Source organism: Thunnus maccoyii, chromosome 22 (assembly GCF_910596095.1).
Source record: "Thunnus maccoyii chromosome 22, fThuMac1.1, whole genome shotgun sequence".
NCBI classification, from domain to species: Eukaryota; Metazoa; Chordata; class Actinopteri; order Scombriformes; family Scombridae; genus Thunnus; species Thunnus maccoyii.
The window spans coordinates 21,277,102-21,295,359 of NC_056554.1; the positions used below are offsets into that span (position 1 = coordinate 21,277,102).

At 37.0% G+C, this 18,258-nt stretch overlaps 1 protein-coding gene and 1 long non-coding RNA gene across 2 annotated transcripts; one reads left to right on the forward strand and one right to left on the reverse strand.

The window, feature by feature from the left end:
- Window positions 1–2,740: 2,740 nt before the first annotated feature.
- LOC121890106 (type I phosphatidylinositol 4,5-bisphosphate 4-phosphatase-A-like) lies at window positions 2,741–12,807 on the reverse strand. Its single transcript, XM_042402377.1, has 7 exons — window positions 12,507–12,807; window positions 10,710–10,891; window positions 9,482–9,588; window positions 8,511–8,622; window positions 8,254–8,306; window positions 8,034–8,124; window positions 2,741–5,206 (listed from the first exon to the last, which is right to left on the reverse strand). The coding sequence occupies exons 1-7, from the start codon at window positions 12,607–12,609 to the stop codon at window positions 5,063–5,065; spliced, it is 792 nt and encodes a 263-aa protein (XP_042258311.1). The 5' UTR covers window positions 12,610–12,807; the 3' UTR covers window positions 2,741–5,062.
- A 2,666-nt stretch (window positions 12,808–15,473) lies between these two features.
- On the forward strand, window positions 15,474–17,333 carry LOC121889987. The gene is made up of 4 exons (XR_006093674.1): window positions 15,474–15,525; window positions 16,028–16,209; window positions 16,471–16,611; window positions 17,255–17,333. It is a non-coding gene; the product is annotated as an uncharacterized LOC121889987 (long non-coding RNA).
- The last annotated feature ends 925 nt before the right edge of the window (window positions 17,334–18,258 follow it).

Consider the following 18,258-nt stretch of genomic DNA (forward strand, 5'->3'; position numbering starts at 1 on the left):
TAATCACAACAGAACATCAGTATTGAGGTTCCTACAAGGTTTAGGATCACTTAGTTACGCTCCTTGACACGTGGATGATATTATTGGTAAGACTCTTCTGTAGTCGCATTAAGACATTTATCTATTTTTTGAAAGTGTAAAACATTTTCATATTTTTGGCTCCTGTTCTTACCTTACAGTATCTCTATTTCAATAAGAGAAGAAATAATAATTTAACAATGGATTAAATAAATTGTATTTTGATAGTAGCAACCAAACAGAGGCCAAACTTCATATAAATGAAATGTATTTGGTCTGTGTGCGTTTTTTGTTGGTTCAGTTGCTTCTGACAACTGAAGCCATTAAAATTAACGTGCGATAACAGGTGGTCTGAGGAGGTTTTAAAGCAAAAAAGTATTTGTTCATTCGGTGCCAGAAAATTACCAAACAGGTGCAGACGCAAAAATTAGATACTAGTGCCTGGGTAAAAATCCAAAAAAAACTGGGTAAAAGTGTGTTTGCCCAGTAAAATAGAGCCTAATGTGGAAAAGACACATATGCCATGAATGGATATATGACTATAAACCATAAGATGCAACAGCAAAAAGGTTGACACCAGTGTCTAATTCCCTCACTGTCTGGTTGAATAGTGACCTCATGTGGTACTCTGTGACAAGTACATGAAAATGTATTGCCTGTGTTTATATGTGACATTTAAACCATAGATATGTTCTATATCTATTGTTTTACACAGGTTTGAGCTAACTGCATCCGACTTTTATGCCAGTATGTTGTAAATTCTGTGAAGGAGGAAAATTTACATATATTTTTACACTGAAGTGACTCTGAGATTGAATGTCTGAAACTTCAGATGTGTAAACGATGTGTATATGATGAAGCGAAGGTGGAAAAATGAGAATCTAAATATAATGAAACACTGAAGAAGAGCGGAAGAATTATGACCAAAAAAATGGCATAAAAAATCCAGGTCCAGGCATTCAAGGTAGGTTAGAGAAATAAAAGGCCTTTATTTCAGTGGACTAGAGGCATTAAAAAACACACCAACACGTGTCGGCTTGTGCCTTCTTCAGGGTGTAAAGAATTTTATTTTTCTAACCTACCTTGAGTGTCCGGACCTGGATTTTTTATGCCATTTTTTGGTCATAATTCTGCTCCTTTCATATTATTTCCTTCCATGAGCACTGGTGGTTCGAGGGAAACCAGCAGCGCACCTGTTACTTCTCTATTAGTTTAGGTTGATAATCAACTGCCCTGATGTGTGATTTTTATACATTTACACATAGATCTGTAAAAATGTCATAGGCACACTTATACACTTAGCGTAATAGTGATTAATTACTTTTGTAGAATCTGTTTCATAATTTTATTACGCTGATAATATCCTTTATTGTGACACACCCTGAACTGTTTCAATATGGGCGCTACAAACTGAGCACTGATGACATTTCTGACGTTTAATAACAGGCCTATATAATGATTTAATGATATGGACGCTATAAACAGCTGCGTAGCCGTGCGCAATGACAACTGTTCTGGCGCTGTTGGGGGAACCTCCTTAGTTTCTTCCCCATTTGTTTCCATAACAGGTGTTAATACTGGTGGAGCAGGAAGTGTATTAGTATGAAAACGGCTCTGTTTATGGCTAATTGTAGGAGTGGATATGAGGCTTGCGCACGTGCGTCTAATTCCACAATGACAGATTTATAGAAGTGGTTTTAAAGAACCATATAAACACAAATAGTTTCAGTCATGAATTTTTAAATATACTTCCGCATTTAATCTAAAAATGAGAACATATTAACTGAAGTAATCAATGATTTGCTTATAATTAACATGTAACTTATTTAAAGGACATAACTGTTGGTAATCTTTGGTGAGTTGTGAAACATTAGACTTAAATGATAAAATATTGAAAGGTCAATTCACTATTTATTACTGAGGTCCTATTAAAATAAAAAATAGGATATACTCTTTATAATCTAAAAAATGTTGGAATTATCCTCCACAATTACTATTTCTTATGTATTTTTACTGTTATTAGCGCTATCCGAAACACTAGATCTACAAAAAAATCATCTACACCTGTCACGCATGATTAATAGTATAAAATAAGAAAATTCAGTATTTATTACTGAGGTTCTATTAAAATAAATAATAAGATATACTCTTTATAATCTAAAAAATGTTCAAATTATCCTCCACAATTACTATTTCTTATGTATTTTTACTGTTATTAGCGGTATCCGAAACACTAGATCTACAAAAAAATCATCTACACCTGTCACGCATGATTAATAGTATAAAATAAGAAAATTCAGTATTTATTACTGAGGTTCTATTAAAATAAATAATAAGATATACTCTTTATAATCTAAAAAATGTTCAAATTATCTTCCACAATTACTGTTTCTTATGTATTTTTACGGTTATTAGGTTTATCTGAAACACTAAATCTACAAAAAAAAAAATCTACACCTGTCACACATGATTAATAGTATAAAATAAGAAAATTAACTATTTATTATTGAGGTTCTATAAACATAAATAATAGTATTATATAATAATAATAATAATAATAGTATTTTTACAGCAGTTAGGTTTATCCTCTACAATTACAGGTTGTTATATATTTTTTCAGCAGTTAGGTTTATCCTAAACACAAATTCTACAACAAAAATCATCTAAACCCGTTACACACATGATTAATAGTTTAAAATAAGACACACTGAAGCCAAGAGGACCTTGTTAAAAGTATTACTTTGTTTCACAATGTACAAAAAAACAACAACAATCCACTCACCTGAATAACTGTGACAGAAACATACAGTAGTAGTACATCAGTACAGTGTAGTGCAACATGTTTCACAGTCAGCGGATACTTACATTAATCAGCCACAAGGGGGAAGCAACAGCTCTGATAAATCTGTATAATCCAAAACATCCACAGAATATATTTACACTTAAACAGAGAAGGAGACACTCCATTTATTAGTTTAGCTGAATTTAGTTTCAAGTAATATACTGCATGGATTATTATTTGAAATCAATCAATCATTCCCTGTGTGTCATTTCATGTTAAAGAGTGACTCAAACAGGAAAACAACACTTTTAGATTTTGATTACAAAGCATTTTTCTTCTGAAATCTTACATGTTGTAATATTTTCACTTATTTCTGTCCTTTTTAGGTGGAAAAGTTATCCCTTTATCAACCCAGATTCTTAAAGTATCAGAATATGTTTTAGTTTCTGTGACACAAATCATTTTCATTGAACAGCTGTTGAAACAAAACATAAGTAAATCAAATTAAATGCTCCATAATCCCTGTGTGAGATGATGTGAATGCTGACATGCTACTAGACTGACTTCTAAGAACTGAACAAAAAATGATGCCACTTACTGTTAATGCCTGCTTATTGATTTACAAGTTTCCCATTGTACATCCATTATAGACTAACTCATCAAATTCTATACCAGTTTCCACTAGTTTTGCTTATTTTCTTTATACTTATTAAAAGCTGTTTTTTTTTAAATATTATCTGGTCTAATTAGCGTGTTTTATCACAGATAAACTCTTATCAAGGAAAGCCTTCCTGTGTTAATCAAGTATCATTTACATCATGTTTGAATGTTGATAATTAACATCATGATCATTAAAATAAAACAAAATAAAATTACTTTAACTGCAATAATCTGTCACAATTTAAATCAGTGAAAGCTAGTTTTTTTTCCCATTTTCCCTTTAAAAAGGCGCACTGTGGAGTTTTCTCGTAAAAGGAACAAAAAGTTGTTTACAGTGAATGTTTCTCACCAAAACGCATTGTGTATTCTTCGTGTTCAGTGTATTTCCTTCCATGTAAAACATTTGCAAAGCCGATTTTTTCAGTATTTTTTAAAACCTGCATTGTTTACATCCTTGTATACTAGTAGCTTGTAGCTTCTTCCAGGTCTTTGTTGGCACATTGCCGCCATTTCTTGGTGCGTTGCCACCACCTGTAGATCAGTGGAATAATGTGTAAACATCGGCAGGACTGTGTATTGCCTCACCTGCATGCATGTGCATCCCCGTGCATTAGATAAACAAAACTGCTCCATTGTAAAAAAAACTCCACAGAGCGCCTTAAATGTCCCCGAAACATCAAGCATATGTAGTTCTACGTGTAAATTGTATTTACATGAAATGATATGTGCAATTTGGCTTATTTTAAGTTCATGAGATATTTTTAGTGCTTGGTCATTGAAAAGAAGTTAAAATGGTGAATGAATGGAAGATTTATTCACTCATTCACCGGTTTGATCATTGTTCTGCAAGATGAAAAAAAAAGAAATGTAGTTAAACACTGGTTAACTACTACTGGCCGTTTGATTTTGTCTGGGTGATCCCAGAATAAACGGTTCAATCCAAATTTATCATCCAGCACTTTTCAGCTGAAATTTAAATACTAATGCCGACATAAAGAAAAAAAAAGGTAATTTGGGATTCAGTGGCGGGTTCGTTTGGTTTGGAACAAAACTCTTCAACTGGACCCAGAAAATTTTCACAGAGAGCGAAGACACACAAGAACATCGAGTTAGGTCAAAGGTTGGAATGAATCTTAATTAAAAAATAACAAAAATAAACTCATCCTGTCTCTTTCTTCCAATTTGTTTAGTTTGATTACAATTTATTATTGTTTTTTTCCCTCTATTTTGGTTTGATTATATAACTTAAAGACTAACAAAAACCTTCCTGTATTTCTGTCGACATTTAACAATGAATATAATATCGTTGTGAACACATCAGATCAACCTCTTTGCACACTTGTAACAACAATCCCCAATTTGTGATGGTAAATAGAGTCCTTGTAATCAACTAGGACAATGAGCACTTTTCTTTCCACCACTGGCAGCTCATTAAATCCGATTTAAATGCTGAGTTAATTTTTAATATCTTAAATACAACTTTTCTTCTTTCAGGTGACCACAGTTTATACCAACCACTGTTTACCCTCCTTCTCTACATATCAACCAACTTTCTAACCTTCCTTCCTTCCTTCCTTCCCTTCTCTTTCTCTTGTTGTCCCTCTACGTGATGTTGGATATCGGGTCGCTAATTTTCAGACACCTCCAGTAGATGGTTCTCGCCATGGTGAACAGAGCGAGCAGGATCAGCAGAGCCCATGACACGTAGATCCCTTTAGATTCTCTGGCGCGCTGCAAAGTACCATACTGACAAAAGACACACACACATACAGGAGTTTATAAGACTTTGAACACATTGAAGGAACAGAAAATCATGCTGATAAGTACTAAAATGTTTTATAGTGTTTATAATCAGTAGATCAGAGGTTCAACATGAATCTACGCGGTCATGAGATAATTTCCTGGGTAGTAGACAAAGTCCGTTACATAAAATCATGCCTATTTTCTGAATTTTTTTCTTCTTTTCTTTCCTCTTTTTTTGTTAAACTACAATTTCCAAAGCATTTAAAAAATGATTCAAATGAAACAGTCTGAGAAATGAAAACCTCTCGTCAGTTGCGCTTGCTTAAGTAGACACTGCTTTGTATTCAAAGGTCACATGCAAAAAAGGTTGGGAAGCACTGCTGCAGATTAATAGTTTAATGAAACACCGCTATCAATATTTCAGATGGTCTTTTTTTTTTTACTATTACATAAATATATTCATGCTTTGCGTAGTCTTACATCACCCACAACCAGTGACAGTGAAAATAGTTCCTGCCAGTTTATGAAAAATGTAATTTTTGTACCAGATTTTGCGCTAATTCTTTGTAAAATTGTGTATGGAAGTTCATTAATGACTAAACCACTTCTTAACATTGAATATTTGTTATTAAATGACCAAGTTCCATATTTAACACCTGAGCCAATTCCATTCGCTAATTAAGTTTTTAAGACATTTTTAATACCACATAGAAAGTAATTTAATACATTTTTCACTGTCATACTAGTCAAAGTATGGAACCAGAAGGGGACAATAACAATTATTAATTAACTACATGAATTTATAGACATTTATGTCATATTTTCAATACTTCCAAGCTGTATAAACAATAATTTCTAGTTATGTAAGCCTTTTAAATATCTCCTAATGGCATTTCAGACCTGGCAACCCTGGACGAATTTTTTTGAGTTCCACTTCCCTGACTTAGATTCATCAGATGCAAATCACTGCTGTTCGCACAATAAATAATGGTACATAATTTGCAAACATGCGTACATCATTTGCATACATGCAGCAGTCAAACGGACAAAAATTTAAGAGATACAGTGATATGAAAATTCTTGATACCGATATCAGATTGTTTACAAAAATATCTGCAGATGCCACTTCACACAGCTTACCAAGGAACACTATTTCACTCAGGCTACACACTAACCTGCCACTACTGCTGCATTTATATAGTTTCTATTGTTTACAACCTCCACAATGATCAAACTTTAAGCCAATTTGATTTTTGAAAACATGATTTTCAGCTAATTTGAACAGATGATGACAATGTAGCTGTAAAACCCAAACCAGCCTCAACAGACTATTTTGTGGCAACAATGAAATAAATATTTTAGAGCTGTTTAATACAAACTGTTCTCATTATAGGAAGGCTATTATTTAATGGTGTGATGACCTAATGACAATACAGGCTGAATATGAACATGGCTGTTGAAACTGTAAGGGTCATCACATCCCTCCTTACATATTGTACTTTTTTGCAGTGAGGGGGTGTTTCCTTGAAATTTTCCTGGAGTAGGCAAAGTTATAGACTACAGTCCCAACACACACACACACACATCATAGGTCACTTTTGGGGACATTACATAGACTTACATTAATTTCCTGGAGACTTACCCTAACCCTAACCATGACCACCGACCCAAAAATTAACCTTTTACCAATTGGGAACAATTGACTTTTGTCCCCAGTTGGACTAGCCGTCCCCAATTAAATGGTTTGAAGTCAGAAATTTGGCCCCAAAAGTAGCTTATGACAGACCCGCACACACACGCATTTGTCAATTATGATCATCCCCACTTAATATTTGGCTGAAGGCATGGATGGATAAAGAGAACTGGATACAGCGTCGGCGGTGACGCCCTGTTCATTCCTATGAAAGTTGCTCAGTGGCGCATAAAGCCAAGAAAGTTCAACTTCTTCCGAATTGCTTCTGCATCTGTGCGGCCCATAGAGCAAGCGCAGTAGTGACTTTTGCTGGATGAGTCAGCTACTTCTGGTTTAGCCCTCCGGCTAACTTGAATTGGATAAAACAATTCAATCATGCGGCTCTTTTAGGCTTTTGAAATGTAATCGGACTGAATGGATCAAATTCTGATAGTGAGACAAGTCATTTCATGGGGGTTGTGACGCTCAAAAAAATGTATCTGCTGATTTACAGACGTCTCTTTCACAATGTAAATCTATGGGAAAAAGTCTTTTTGGGCCAGTGTGCATCACATGACATTGTAATTATATGGTTTGGTTGTCAAATTTGCTTCAAAGCCCGCTGTCTTCCTGTGACCAGTTTATACATCCATGATGAAGGCTGGAGAAATGAATCCGGCTCTATGATCAGTCAAACTCTTCTTCTATTGCTTTTCGTCAGGCTACACACTGCTGCCTCTTGCTGTTAGATGCCTACAGGTTGGCAAGTCTGCTTTTTTTTATTTTTTTTGGAGGAAATTGAATTAAATGCTGACCTACAGATACCCTGAGCTCAGAAAAGCATTGAGTTGACATTATTTTGTCACAATACTTGGTTGCTAAAAACTTGCAACAGGCTCTTGTTCCTCAAAGTGCTCTTTCTAGGGGTAAATAAAGGTTAAATTAATTTTTAAAAAAAACAAAAAGCAAAACAAGATTTGCTGGCCACACATGAATGATTTTGATATTTATGCCTTCATCATTTTACATCTTATTCTGGGTTTTACAGAAGATTAGCTTGAAATACTAAAACTAGATTGATACTAAATTTGCTCTACCAACTTCTGAGTCATCACAAAACCATAGTTACTCTCCACACACACACACATAAACACATACCACAAGTCCTGCAGTGGAGGCGGCGAGCACTACGAAGAGCAGGAAGCACAGCAGGCTCCTCCTCCTGGGGTACCGTCGGCCGACAGAAGAGCTGGAAATCACAGACGGAGAAATGAGTTTAAAAAGAACATCCGTAGTGTTCAAAACAAGCAGCACTCTCACACACACACACACACACACACACACACACACACACACACAGATACAGAGAAGTACTTACACTTTTCGGCAGTGTGGACATCTCGCCAAGGTCCGGTCTGAAAACTCTGTCCACTGGGAGAGAAAGAGGAAGTGAAAGGTCTGTGTGTGTGTGTCAGTTATGGGTCTGAATCTTATTAAATGCAGCAAATAATTACGTTATGCAGCAACTGCGGTAAATTAAAAATAAAATAATAAAAGAAGTGAAATTTGTTTTGTCATTTTTTAATGCATGACTGCTTTCGTGTGTGTGTGTGTGTGTGTGTGTGTGTGTCCTACCAGGAATGTGTTGGAACAGTGTCCGCAGATGACTCTGATGCCGACGGGCTGATGCTGCGGTTCAGGACTGTCCCTGCCGATGTGAACTGGTCCCAGGTTGATGATGCGTTTACTGGCAGAAAAAAAAAAAAAAAAGTGATGATTTTCAACAACATCTGGTGTTTATTCACACTTGAATATGTGATCAAGTGTGAGAAATTGAGTCTTAAAACCATCAAGTACCAAAAACTGCCATCATGTTTGGTAAAATTCATAATGTTTCTGATTATTCTTCATTTATTAGGATTTGGTCAGTTTCAGACTTGTGTAGCTGCTTGTGTTTAGACAAAGTTTGACTTCCTTAGTTAGTTCAAGTTTTTTTTTGCAGAAATCATGTTACTCAGTCACACTTCTCAGTTAAAAATGTCAGAGCTTTTTCTGTCTGGTTGTTTTGACTTTTTTCTCATTGTCTTTGGGGAAATACAGCACCAGTCAAAGGTTCGGACACACCTTCCCATTCACTTTAATGAGGAAGTGTGTCCAAACCTTTGACTTTGACTGTATATGTACGTATTTTCGATAAAACACTGACAGCCCCAAAAGTCTGTTTGACTTTCAACTGTAGAAACAACAACTTAAATAACATTATAACATCATTTATACCAAAAGAGATGAGGAAACATTGGTGAGTGTTGCTCACTCTCTGCTGTTTCAGATCTGTTTTTCCACGTACAACTTTTTCACTTTCAATCCAGCGTTCACAAAAGAAAAAGGGTGTCATGATGAAATGAAACTTCTCTGTGTGACTAACAGTGATGACTTGATTTCTGCAGAACCTGTGTGTCTGTGTGGTGCAGCTAAAATAACAGCATCTCATCCATGACTACTGCTGAATGACTGCTGGGTTTTTTTTTTCTGCACAGATGGTATGACTACAAGCCAACACTGAGATGGGTGAAAAATAATCCCACACTGTTTTTTTCCTGTCTCACCAGTATGGTCTCGGACAGGCGATCCTCTGCGATGTGACTTTGCAGATCAGCAGACAGTTACAAGGACAGCGGACGTACTTTTTTCCAACGGGAGCGTTCTTTATCGGCTGCAGAGAGAAAGAACAAAGACACAAACCAGAGAGAGGAATAAGAAACCTAAGCCGCAAAATTTTTCACTGTCAGTGTATAGATTTTCCTGATCTTTGGGGTTCTGAGTAACTGTGACGCCACCAAGCAGAAATTCTGCACATCTTCCCAGATGAGACGATCGATAGAGCTTGGAAAGACGAGATGCCGATGTCTGGTTGATGAGCACTCAAAACAGCAGCCTGTTGAAACATTTCCAACATGCTAAAATGTTAACGTATCTCGTGGCTGTTGCGGTTATGTGGTTTGCGTCTTAGACCACCAGGACGCCCCCCCATGAAAATGTTTCTGTAGGGGAACTAAAATGCTGAAGCAGCAAAAAAGAACATGACACAGCACATAATAAGCGGAAATTACAAACGTAAAAACATGCAAAACTAATCATTTCAGAGCGAAAACATGACACAGACGTGTAGGAGTTAAAGTGCTGATATGGTCTAAAAATCAAAAACAGAACAAAACGCCAGAACTTGAGTAAAACTGAAAGGAAATGTTTCTAAAAAAATTCCCCCTAAAAATGTGTTTTTCTTGGTTGGTTGGTTGTCAAAGCTTCACTGTTGTCACATTTGTCTGCCTAAAAGGGGGAAAGTTTCTCTCTGCTTCTCCGAAACCCTGAGTTTAAGGCCTGTACTTACCAGGATGACTTGTGACATCACAACTAGTCTGTAGCCAATCGTGGTCCAGTATTTAATTTCTACAAGGCTGATGTGTAAAGTTGAAGCCTTATGTCCAGCGGTTAAACTTTTGAAGTGAACAATATTTACATAATCATATATTTTAACGCGATAATTTAACTTTTTTTTGTGGAAAATCCATGTCAGACACAAATTGTTTTTCAAATTAGAGTGTGTCTTTTTCATTTTTAACTTAATTGCTGCATCTTGTTTCATTCCAGGGTGAAGAGATGTGATATAATAATATACTGTAACAAATTTTATGACTGTGCAACCATGTCAGTCAGCTGTGAGCGAGAATATGCTTGTTTTTCGGGATTAAAGGCCAAATCCACCAGTTGAACATCCTGAAAGCATAACACGAGACTCATCTACTGTGTGTCTGAACCTGCGTCTGTATGACTCACCGTAGCTTCGTTGCAGATGCTACATTTCACCACATGCTGATGTGTTTTGCCCTCCACCGATATGGCGCTCTGACAGACCCTGCAGCTGATGACCGGAGCGCTGCTGCTGTCCGGGCTTCCCTGTGGTGAGTAGGGGGGCGGAGGCTCACCAGGCACCACCGCACTGGGGAACGGCGCCAAACCTGGAGAGGAACAACCATGAGGAAATGGTTCAATTATACTGAGACAATGTTTTCTGTTGTTAGGTAGTTTTGTTTGACATTTCTGGACTACTGTCAATACAGCACCTGAGTTTTTGTATAAACAAACATTTCCCAAAAATATATATAAATAACCCCCACCCTCCCTGCTGTAACCACACAGGACGATCCATTACATCATTTGCACCATTAATTCCCTCTTCAAACATAAGCTAACAACTTATCGCACCCCTTTCGCAGTGAGTCATTCATTGGTCTGCAAATCAGTATCAGTTATCGGCGAGTGACGCACCCAAAGGCCAAACTTTATCAAGTGTACTACAGGACAGGAGGAGAGATAGAGGCCGATTGTGACAATGACGATTTAAGTTCAGAGTTAAGAGGAAACTACACATAAAGGGGAGAATTAGAAGGAAGAGATACCGTAGAGATTAAGATCAAGTGTTCATCACATGTTCCCAGAATCAGAGCTGATGTGATCAAATGTTTGTTTGACCGACAGCCCGAAACAAAAAGATACTCAATTTACACTGATATAAAGACAGAAAAATACAGCAAATCCTCACATTTAAGAGGCTAGATCCAGAGAATATTTGGGGTTTTTACTTCATAAATGACTCAAACAGTTAATTTAGTAAACAGCATGTACAGCAATGAAAAGAATAGTAAGATACAATATTTCTATGGATGTTTCTCTGCTTTACTTTTGTTATTTTACAAGTGGTTCTATGATCAATATCTGGCTAAAATATTAATAGTGGCTTGTATAAAGGCTACAACGCGGAGATGGGGCAAAGCTGACCTGCCAACTCTGGATTAATGGATACAGATGGTTGAAGAAATCTACTTAATGGAAGAAGTGACACACATTATGACACTGCAAGAAAACCAAATGGAGACAAAGTGGGAGGACTTGACATTATACTGAAGGGAGAAAGCAACACTGTACCTAAATGTAAATTGACAAAGATCTGTTTGACATATACATAATTCTGACTTGATTTATAGAGGTTTTCCCCTCACGTGTTTGTTATTAATTTGCGTATAAGAACAATAAAAATAGAGAGTAAAAAAAAACTATTAGTTGGGTATAAAAATAGCTGTCAGCTAAGTTTCTGATGATCAACTATTGATCAATCGACCTCTGCTGCAGGATAAATAATCTATATGAAGATTATAACAGCTTTATTACAGCAAATAGAAAGCCTGGGTGAGCTTTGACCTCTTGTCAACAATGTAAACCACCTCCCAGTCAACTAACAGAAAGGCTTTCACTTCTGTCTTTAGCCATCTTATATACTACATATCAATTTAATAATACTTACTAGGGTGTGTTAATATTCGAGAGTATGATATTAGCAAGGTTGGTGACAGCCTACAGACGTTAATTAACTTTATTAGCAGGGGTTGAATCTCCTGTACGAGTCTGTTAACTGCATTGTTTACTGCTAGCTAGCTAAGTTAGCTTGCAAACTGACATTTGTTTACAAGTTCTCGAGCCTAAATACAAACTATAAATGCTCTGTCTTGCAGTTATAAAACATATAAATATGTATGTATCGTGCTGTTTAGGTGGCAAACTAAACAGCCGACATACTTTGAGGTTTTGACGGATATCCATGCGAGCTGCCCCCGGGAGAGAAGCCGTTGGTCCCGTCGTGCTGCTCGGACAGCAGCGGCGACCGTTCCCCGTCCGCCATCGCTCCAAACACCCTCAGGAAAAGCCTCTGCAGCGGCGGGAAGTCCTCGGACCCCCGGTGGAGATTTCCTGGAAGATCTGTACAGGAGATTTCAACACCCGGAGCCTGTCAGTTAAGGGTTTTTGACATCCACATGACACGGCGAGAAGGCTGAAGGCGGAAGCGAAACAACAAAAACATGTGTCACATGACTGTGATCTGAGTCACACCTGTGATGGACAGCGCGCTCGACCAATGAGCGGCCTCGGTGAGGAGGTGGGCGGGTTCAAAGAGACGTTGGTTGATCGCGCTGTTTGACGGTCGGGATGGGCCGCGTTCAAATATTAATACAAAGCGTCCTTCGCTGGGTGTTTGTAATACCTTTTACAACCAGTGAGTCAAGGCAGCTCCCAGTTTTCCTCCAGGTTTAGTTTCAGAGGTGAGCAGGACACAGTAAAGTTGTCTTAAATGTTTAACGACCCACCTTTGTTTGTATAAAAATTTTAAAAAACAAAGGTGGGTAGTTAAGATTTGAGATTTGAGACACTGTAAGATAAGATTCAAGAGAGTCAAGATGTTTTATTGTCCCACGCCTGCTATTATTATTATTAGTCATATTCCTACTATTATTATTGTTGTTATTAATATTGTTGTTGTTGCTGTGCTTCTCTCTGTCTCCCTCTCCCCTCTTCCCCTCCTTCTTTCTCTCTCTCTACCCATCCGATTCTTGAGAGAGACTGGGCAGTTTTTCCTTGCTGCTGTTGCCAAGTGTTTGCTCATGAAGGGAATGTTGGGTCTCTGTAAATTATAGAGTACGGTCTAGACCTGCTCTATGTGAAAAGTGCCCTGAGATAACTTCTGTTGTGATTTGGCGCTATATAAATAAAATTGACTTGACTTGACATGCACAGCAACATAGCAGCTGGCAATAATGACGGCAGTGGAATTTGACCTCTTCGAGTATCTTAAAGTATGTAATAAAACGAGACAGTAGAGGAAGATAAGAGAGAGACGAGATAAAATATATACAAATATACATTATATTGCACATTAGTTGGTGCGAAGGTGCAATATTGCACATAAATGGTAAATATACAAATAAATGTACTGCACATTAGTGATGAGAGATAAATACTTCTGCTAAATATATAAATGTTGTATAGTGGGGAAAAGAGTGTGTGTGTTTGGTGGGGGGTGAGTAAGTGCATAGGAAAAAAGAGAGAGAGACACTGTATGTGTGTGTGTCTGTCTGTCTGTTAGATAAGATAAGACTTTATTAAATTCTAGAGAGAATATTTGCATGTTACAACAGTGCAGGAAACAAGGAAACAGAACTAGGAGTACCGTAATAAACACAACAATAAAAAGTCAAGGTATATATATATATTTGTTATATATATATATATATATATATATATATATATGTACACCCTATCAGTCAAAAGTCAAAAATGTATGTTGTTTGTTTGTTTTTTTGCCTTGAAATCATTGAAAGCAGAGGTTAAGTTAAGAGGAGATAAGGCTCGCAGAATCAGTAACCTCTTTTAAATCACTTCTTAAAACCCATTTCTACAGACTTGCTTTTATGTAATGTTGTCTTTCGATCATCTTTCTACCATCTTTTAACCTTTTTATCATCTCTCTATTGTTTTTCTTTGTCTTCTACTGCCGTCTTCTTAATGTCAGACTTGTTATTGCTTTATGTGTCGTGTCTTTGCTTTGCATTGTACTGACATTGTCGACTTGTCTCACAAAGCACTTTGTAAACTCTGTTTTTAAAGGTGCTATATAAATAAAGATATTATTATTATAAGTTACTGACACCTTGATAACTTTCCAGAGCTATAAGATCCTGCTTTCATAGTAGACAGATTCCTGACACTGCATTTTCTGATTGATTGATTTACATTTTGTCACATCAACCCTTGCATTTTTAAACACAGTGGCATTTTTCTTTTGAATGCACACTAAGAACTGGTCCCTCCACCCTATCAGACTTTTGATGGTAATAGTTTTCAGACATGTGTCTACCCAGGTGGTGAGTGTTTTCAGATGTCACATGGTTCATTGTTGAGACACAAATTTGTCTGTATGTACTCCTTCATTCATTGCTTCAGATCAAGTTTTGGAGTCAGTCCAGCTACCAATGAAGTGGTTTTTCTCATTAGTTTGTGGTAAATCGTGCTTCTGAAGCACATAAAAACTAAAATGTGCCTAGTCAAATATAGTCAAATGATCACAGACTAACTGACGCACAGCAAACCTGGGGAAGTGTAGTATTCCAGTGTAGAAAACTGTCAGCCATATCCTTTAATATACTCTCAACATCAACAGCTCCCAAATCACCAATGGCACAGTCAGACAAAAACTCACATTCCAGTCGTCAGAGAGATGATTTTTTTTTTGAACTGTTGATGTTGTGAGCTTATCAAGACTCACAAGAGGACATTAAAGAAAACAGCAGTATAAAAATGAACAGAAAGTTGTAGCAGATGTAGAAATACAACATACCAATACTTCATAATTGACGAAAGAGCAGGGGTAATGTGGCTGAGATGGTAGATTTCTATCTTCTGTTTACATTAATGTTTCTCTTTATATTTGTCAATTCTAATCATAAACTTGTAACCAGGACATGAGACATTTCCTTATTCCAGACCATTTCCTTGTGTGTTGTTTGCTTTTAATCTAATCATTCTTCCGTGTAGGTCACAGACAAATAAAAAGGGAGTGAGAGAGGGAAAAGAGGCTGTCTTTGGAAGTACATGGGTTAGTGTTGGTATTCATTTATCATCTTTCTGTAGTGTGGTGATTATATTCACTATGTTGCACCTTCTGCTGCTGCTGCTGCTGGCCTGCAGCTCCCAGGCCAGTCATTTTTATGGGACAGTGCTGACCTACTACCCAAAAAACACTCACGCAGATGGATCTGTCACGGTACGTACATTTTCTTTCTAATCCAAGTTGTTCACCTTTTGAAAATGCAATAAGAAGAAATTTGACAGCACATAAACTTGTGACAGTGTCCTGTAAATAAGTCTGACCTTTAAGGAATAAAAACAGAAAAAACAATATTTCCGGGATTTGGGTAATTATATAATTACTCAAAAATAAACTGTACAATAAAGGATTCAAATTAGATTTTTTTTTCCCAAAAAATGATTCACAGACTTTTGGAAAACATCTTTCCTTGAGGTTCTTGTTGTTTTTAATCACCCACATAAAACAATGTGATTTCTCTGTTTGGAAACCAGATCTTGTGATACTTATCCTGTTATCTCAAGAAAACAAGATAGATAATTTTATTAAGATACTTTTGTATATCAGCAGGTTCACAGATAAATGTCCTCAAAGTATCATCTTTTCCCAAGTTAACATCCCTTTTGTATCATGGCTGTTTTCATTAATGCCATAACATCTCTTCATTATAATACTACAGGTGGTAGTTCGCTATAAGTCGAACTTCCATTCTTGCACAAATGAAGCGTGGACGTGCCCCAGCGGGAATTGTGGAAGTGAGAGCTTAGTGACGGGCAACATCGACGAGGAGAGCGGTGCATGGTGTCAGACAGAGGGAATCTCAACTCGGCTGGTTCCCAGCAACACTACATTTCAGCTGGTGTGAGTGTACTTTGTAATAATTTTAATTGGTAAAGTCCATCCATCCGTTATTTCACGGCAGGCCAAACATTGTCATTTTCGAATTGTCACTGAAGGCCACCTCCACCAAAGTTTGGAGGTGGTTTGGATTTTTTTTTTTTCATGCCAAAGGTCAGTGTTGATGTGCTGGTGCCTCCTGGAAAGCCAATTATTTATTTGCACATGGATGCAGGTTCTGTGCAGCAAAATAATAACAGATTTTTCCATGAAATTCCACCAAAGGTTGGCAGGCGGCAACTGGATAGATAATACTAAAAATAACATTGTAAGTTGGAGAGCTGTGACTCTGGTGGAACTGAGGAAACGGTCAGACACCGGCCAAGCCAACACATCACCACAGACTACCATCCTGCCTGTTGCGAGGTAAGCCTACTCACTGTTTTTCACTATTAATTACTGTATGTCTTTAAACAATTTTGTTGGGTCACATTTTGATTAAATAATCTGCATTAATTTAAAAAAAAACGACAACATTTCTGTCCAGTTATTTTATCAATTAATTTGCTCAGAAAATTTACAATATAAAAAGATATATCTATAAAGATATCAACTTCTCAGTATAAAAATGTGTAGTAATGTATTCTGCAGCTCAAGTGTCACCTCCAGCATTCCCTGCTATAGTTTATTTCTTAGGGTGTACTTTGTAGGGTTTTTATTTTACCCCTGAGGAGACTTGTTATGCACAGAAAAAGGTATTAAAAATGACAGCTTTATGGGCAAACACCTTTAAAGGGGAAATCTGTTGACTTGTGTTTAAGTTCAAGCTTGAATTCAAAAAGGTGCATGGTAATTTCCTGGAGAAAACATCTAAGAAAAAGTAATTAAGGTTCCGTAGAATTCAATTAGAATGTCATTCACTAGACTGACAGTTGACCTTTACCTTTATCTCTCCAAAACAGGTCCAACATGTACTTTGGCACAGGTTGGCTGCCTGAAAAATGATTAACATGCACAATGCCAAAGAACCTCAATCTCATCTCAGTCTCTCTCTCTCTCATTCTCTCAGGGTTCCTTCAAACTGTCGGAGAGATTTCAACCTTTTGGCGTTCGACCCTGATGGAGACGACGTTAGATGCAGATATGGAAATACAAACACATTACAAGAGTGTAACCCCTGCACACCACCATCTGTTCTCAACCTCTCATCAGTGAGTAGCCATTGTCTACATGAACTCTTATGTAAATAAATCTAATGTTTTATAACAAACTGGGCAGATACTGATGCAACAGACACTAGCGCTTGAAGATGACACCATTATAATCCAAGTCAACATATTTGGCGCAAATAAGTAAAGTCAGTCCAAAAAACACATATTTATCGTGGTTTTCAAGTGAGAATACAATTTATGAAAACACCATTATATCAATGGTGAACAGCCTTGTTGTGTGGAGACCACATTGTTCCAGTTTTCCAAATTGTGAAAACAAGTAAAAAAACGAAAGATGATCATAATTTTGACTGGTGTTAAAATAGCTTTATAGCCTTAATTTTATTACATGAACTGAACTAGTGGGTTTGAGGTTGTCTCTAATTTTCTCTGATTCTGGTTTATTCTTTTGCAGTCTTGTACTCTGTCATTCAGCCCCACCAGTAGCAGTAATGAAGGTGCGTACGTCGTGCAGCTGGTGATGGAGGACTTTCCCAGAGAGACGATCAACCTGATTCAAACCAATGGTTCACAGGAGGTGAAAACTACCAGCAATGCTATCAGCAAAATACCTGTCCAGTTTGCATTAAGGGGTAAGATTTGATGTTCTGATAGCCTGGATTTATAGCTGATCTTGACTGAGTGAAAACATTTGTTTTGGAGTGCATATCTATGTTAGTTGGCACTATGGATGGCAATGTTTGTCTATTGGTCGGTAGGTCCACCTCTTTGGTTCAGACTGAAATATCTCAATAACTACTTACTGTACAAATGTTCGTGGTTTCCAGAAAATGAATCCTAATGACTTTGGTGATTCCTTGACTTTTCTTCTAGCGCCACCATGAGGTTGACATTTGTGGTG

What these genes read in the sequence shown, in the direction of transcription:
- LOC121890106 (XM_042402377.1), bottom strand. Translation starts at nt 12,609, where the DNA reads ATGGCGGACGGGGAACGGTCGCCGCTGCTGTCCGAGCAGCACGACGGG. An exon ending in ACTGTTCCAACACATTCCTG is followed by an intron (nt 8,307 to 8,510) that starts GTAGGACACACA and finishes TTTCTCTCCCAG; the next exon opens with TGGACAGAGTTTTCAGACCG. An exon ending in CCTCCACTGCAGGACTTGTG is followed by an intron (nt 5,207 to 8,033) that starts GTATGTGTTTAT and finishes GTCTTTTGTCAG; the next exon opens with TATGGTACTTTGCAGCGCGC.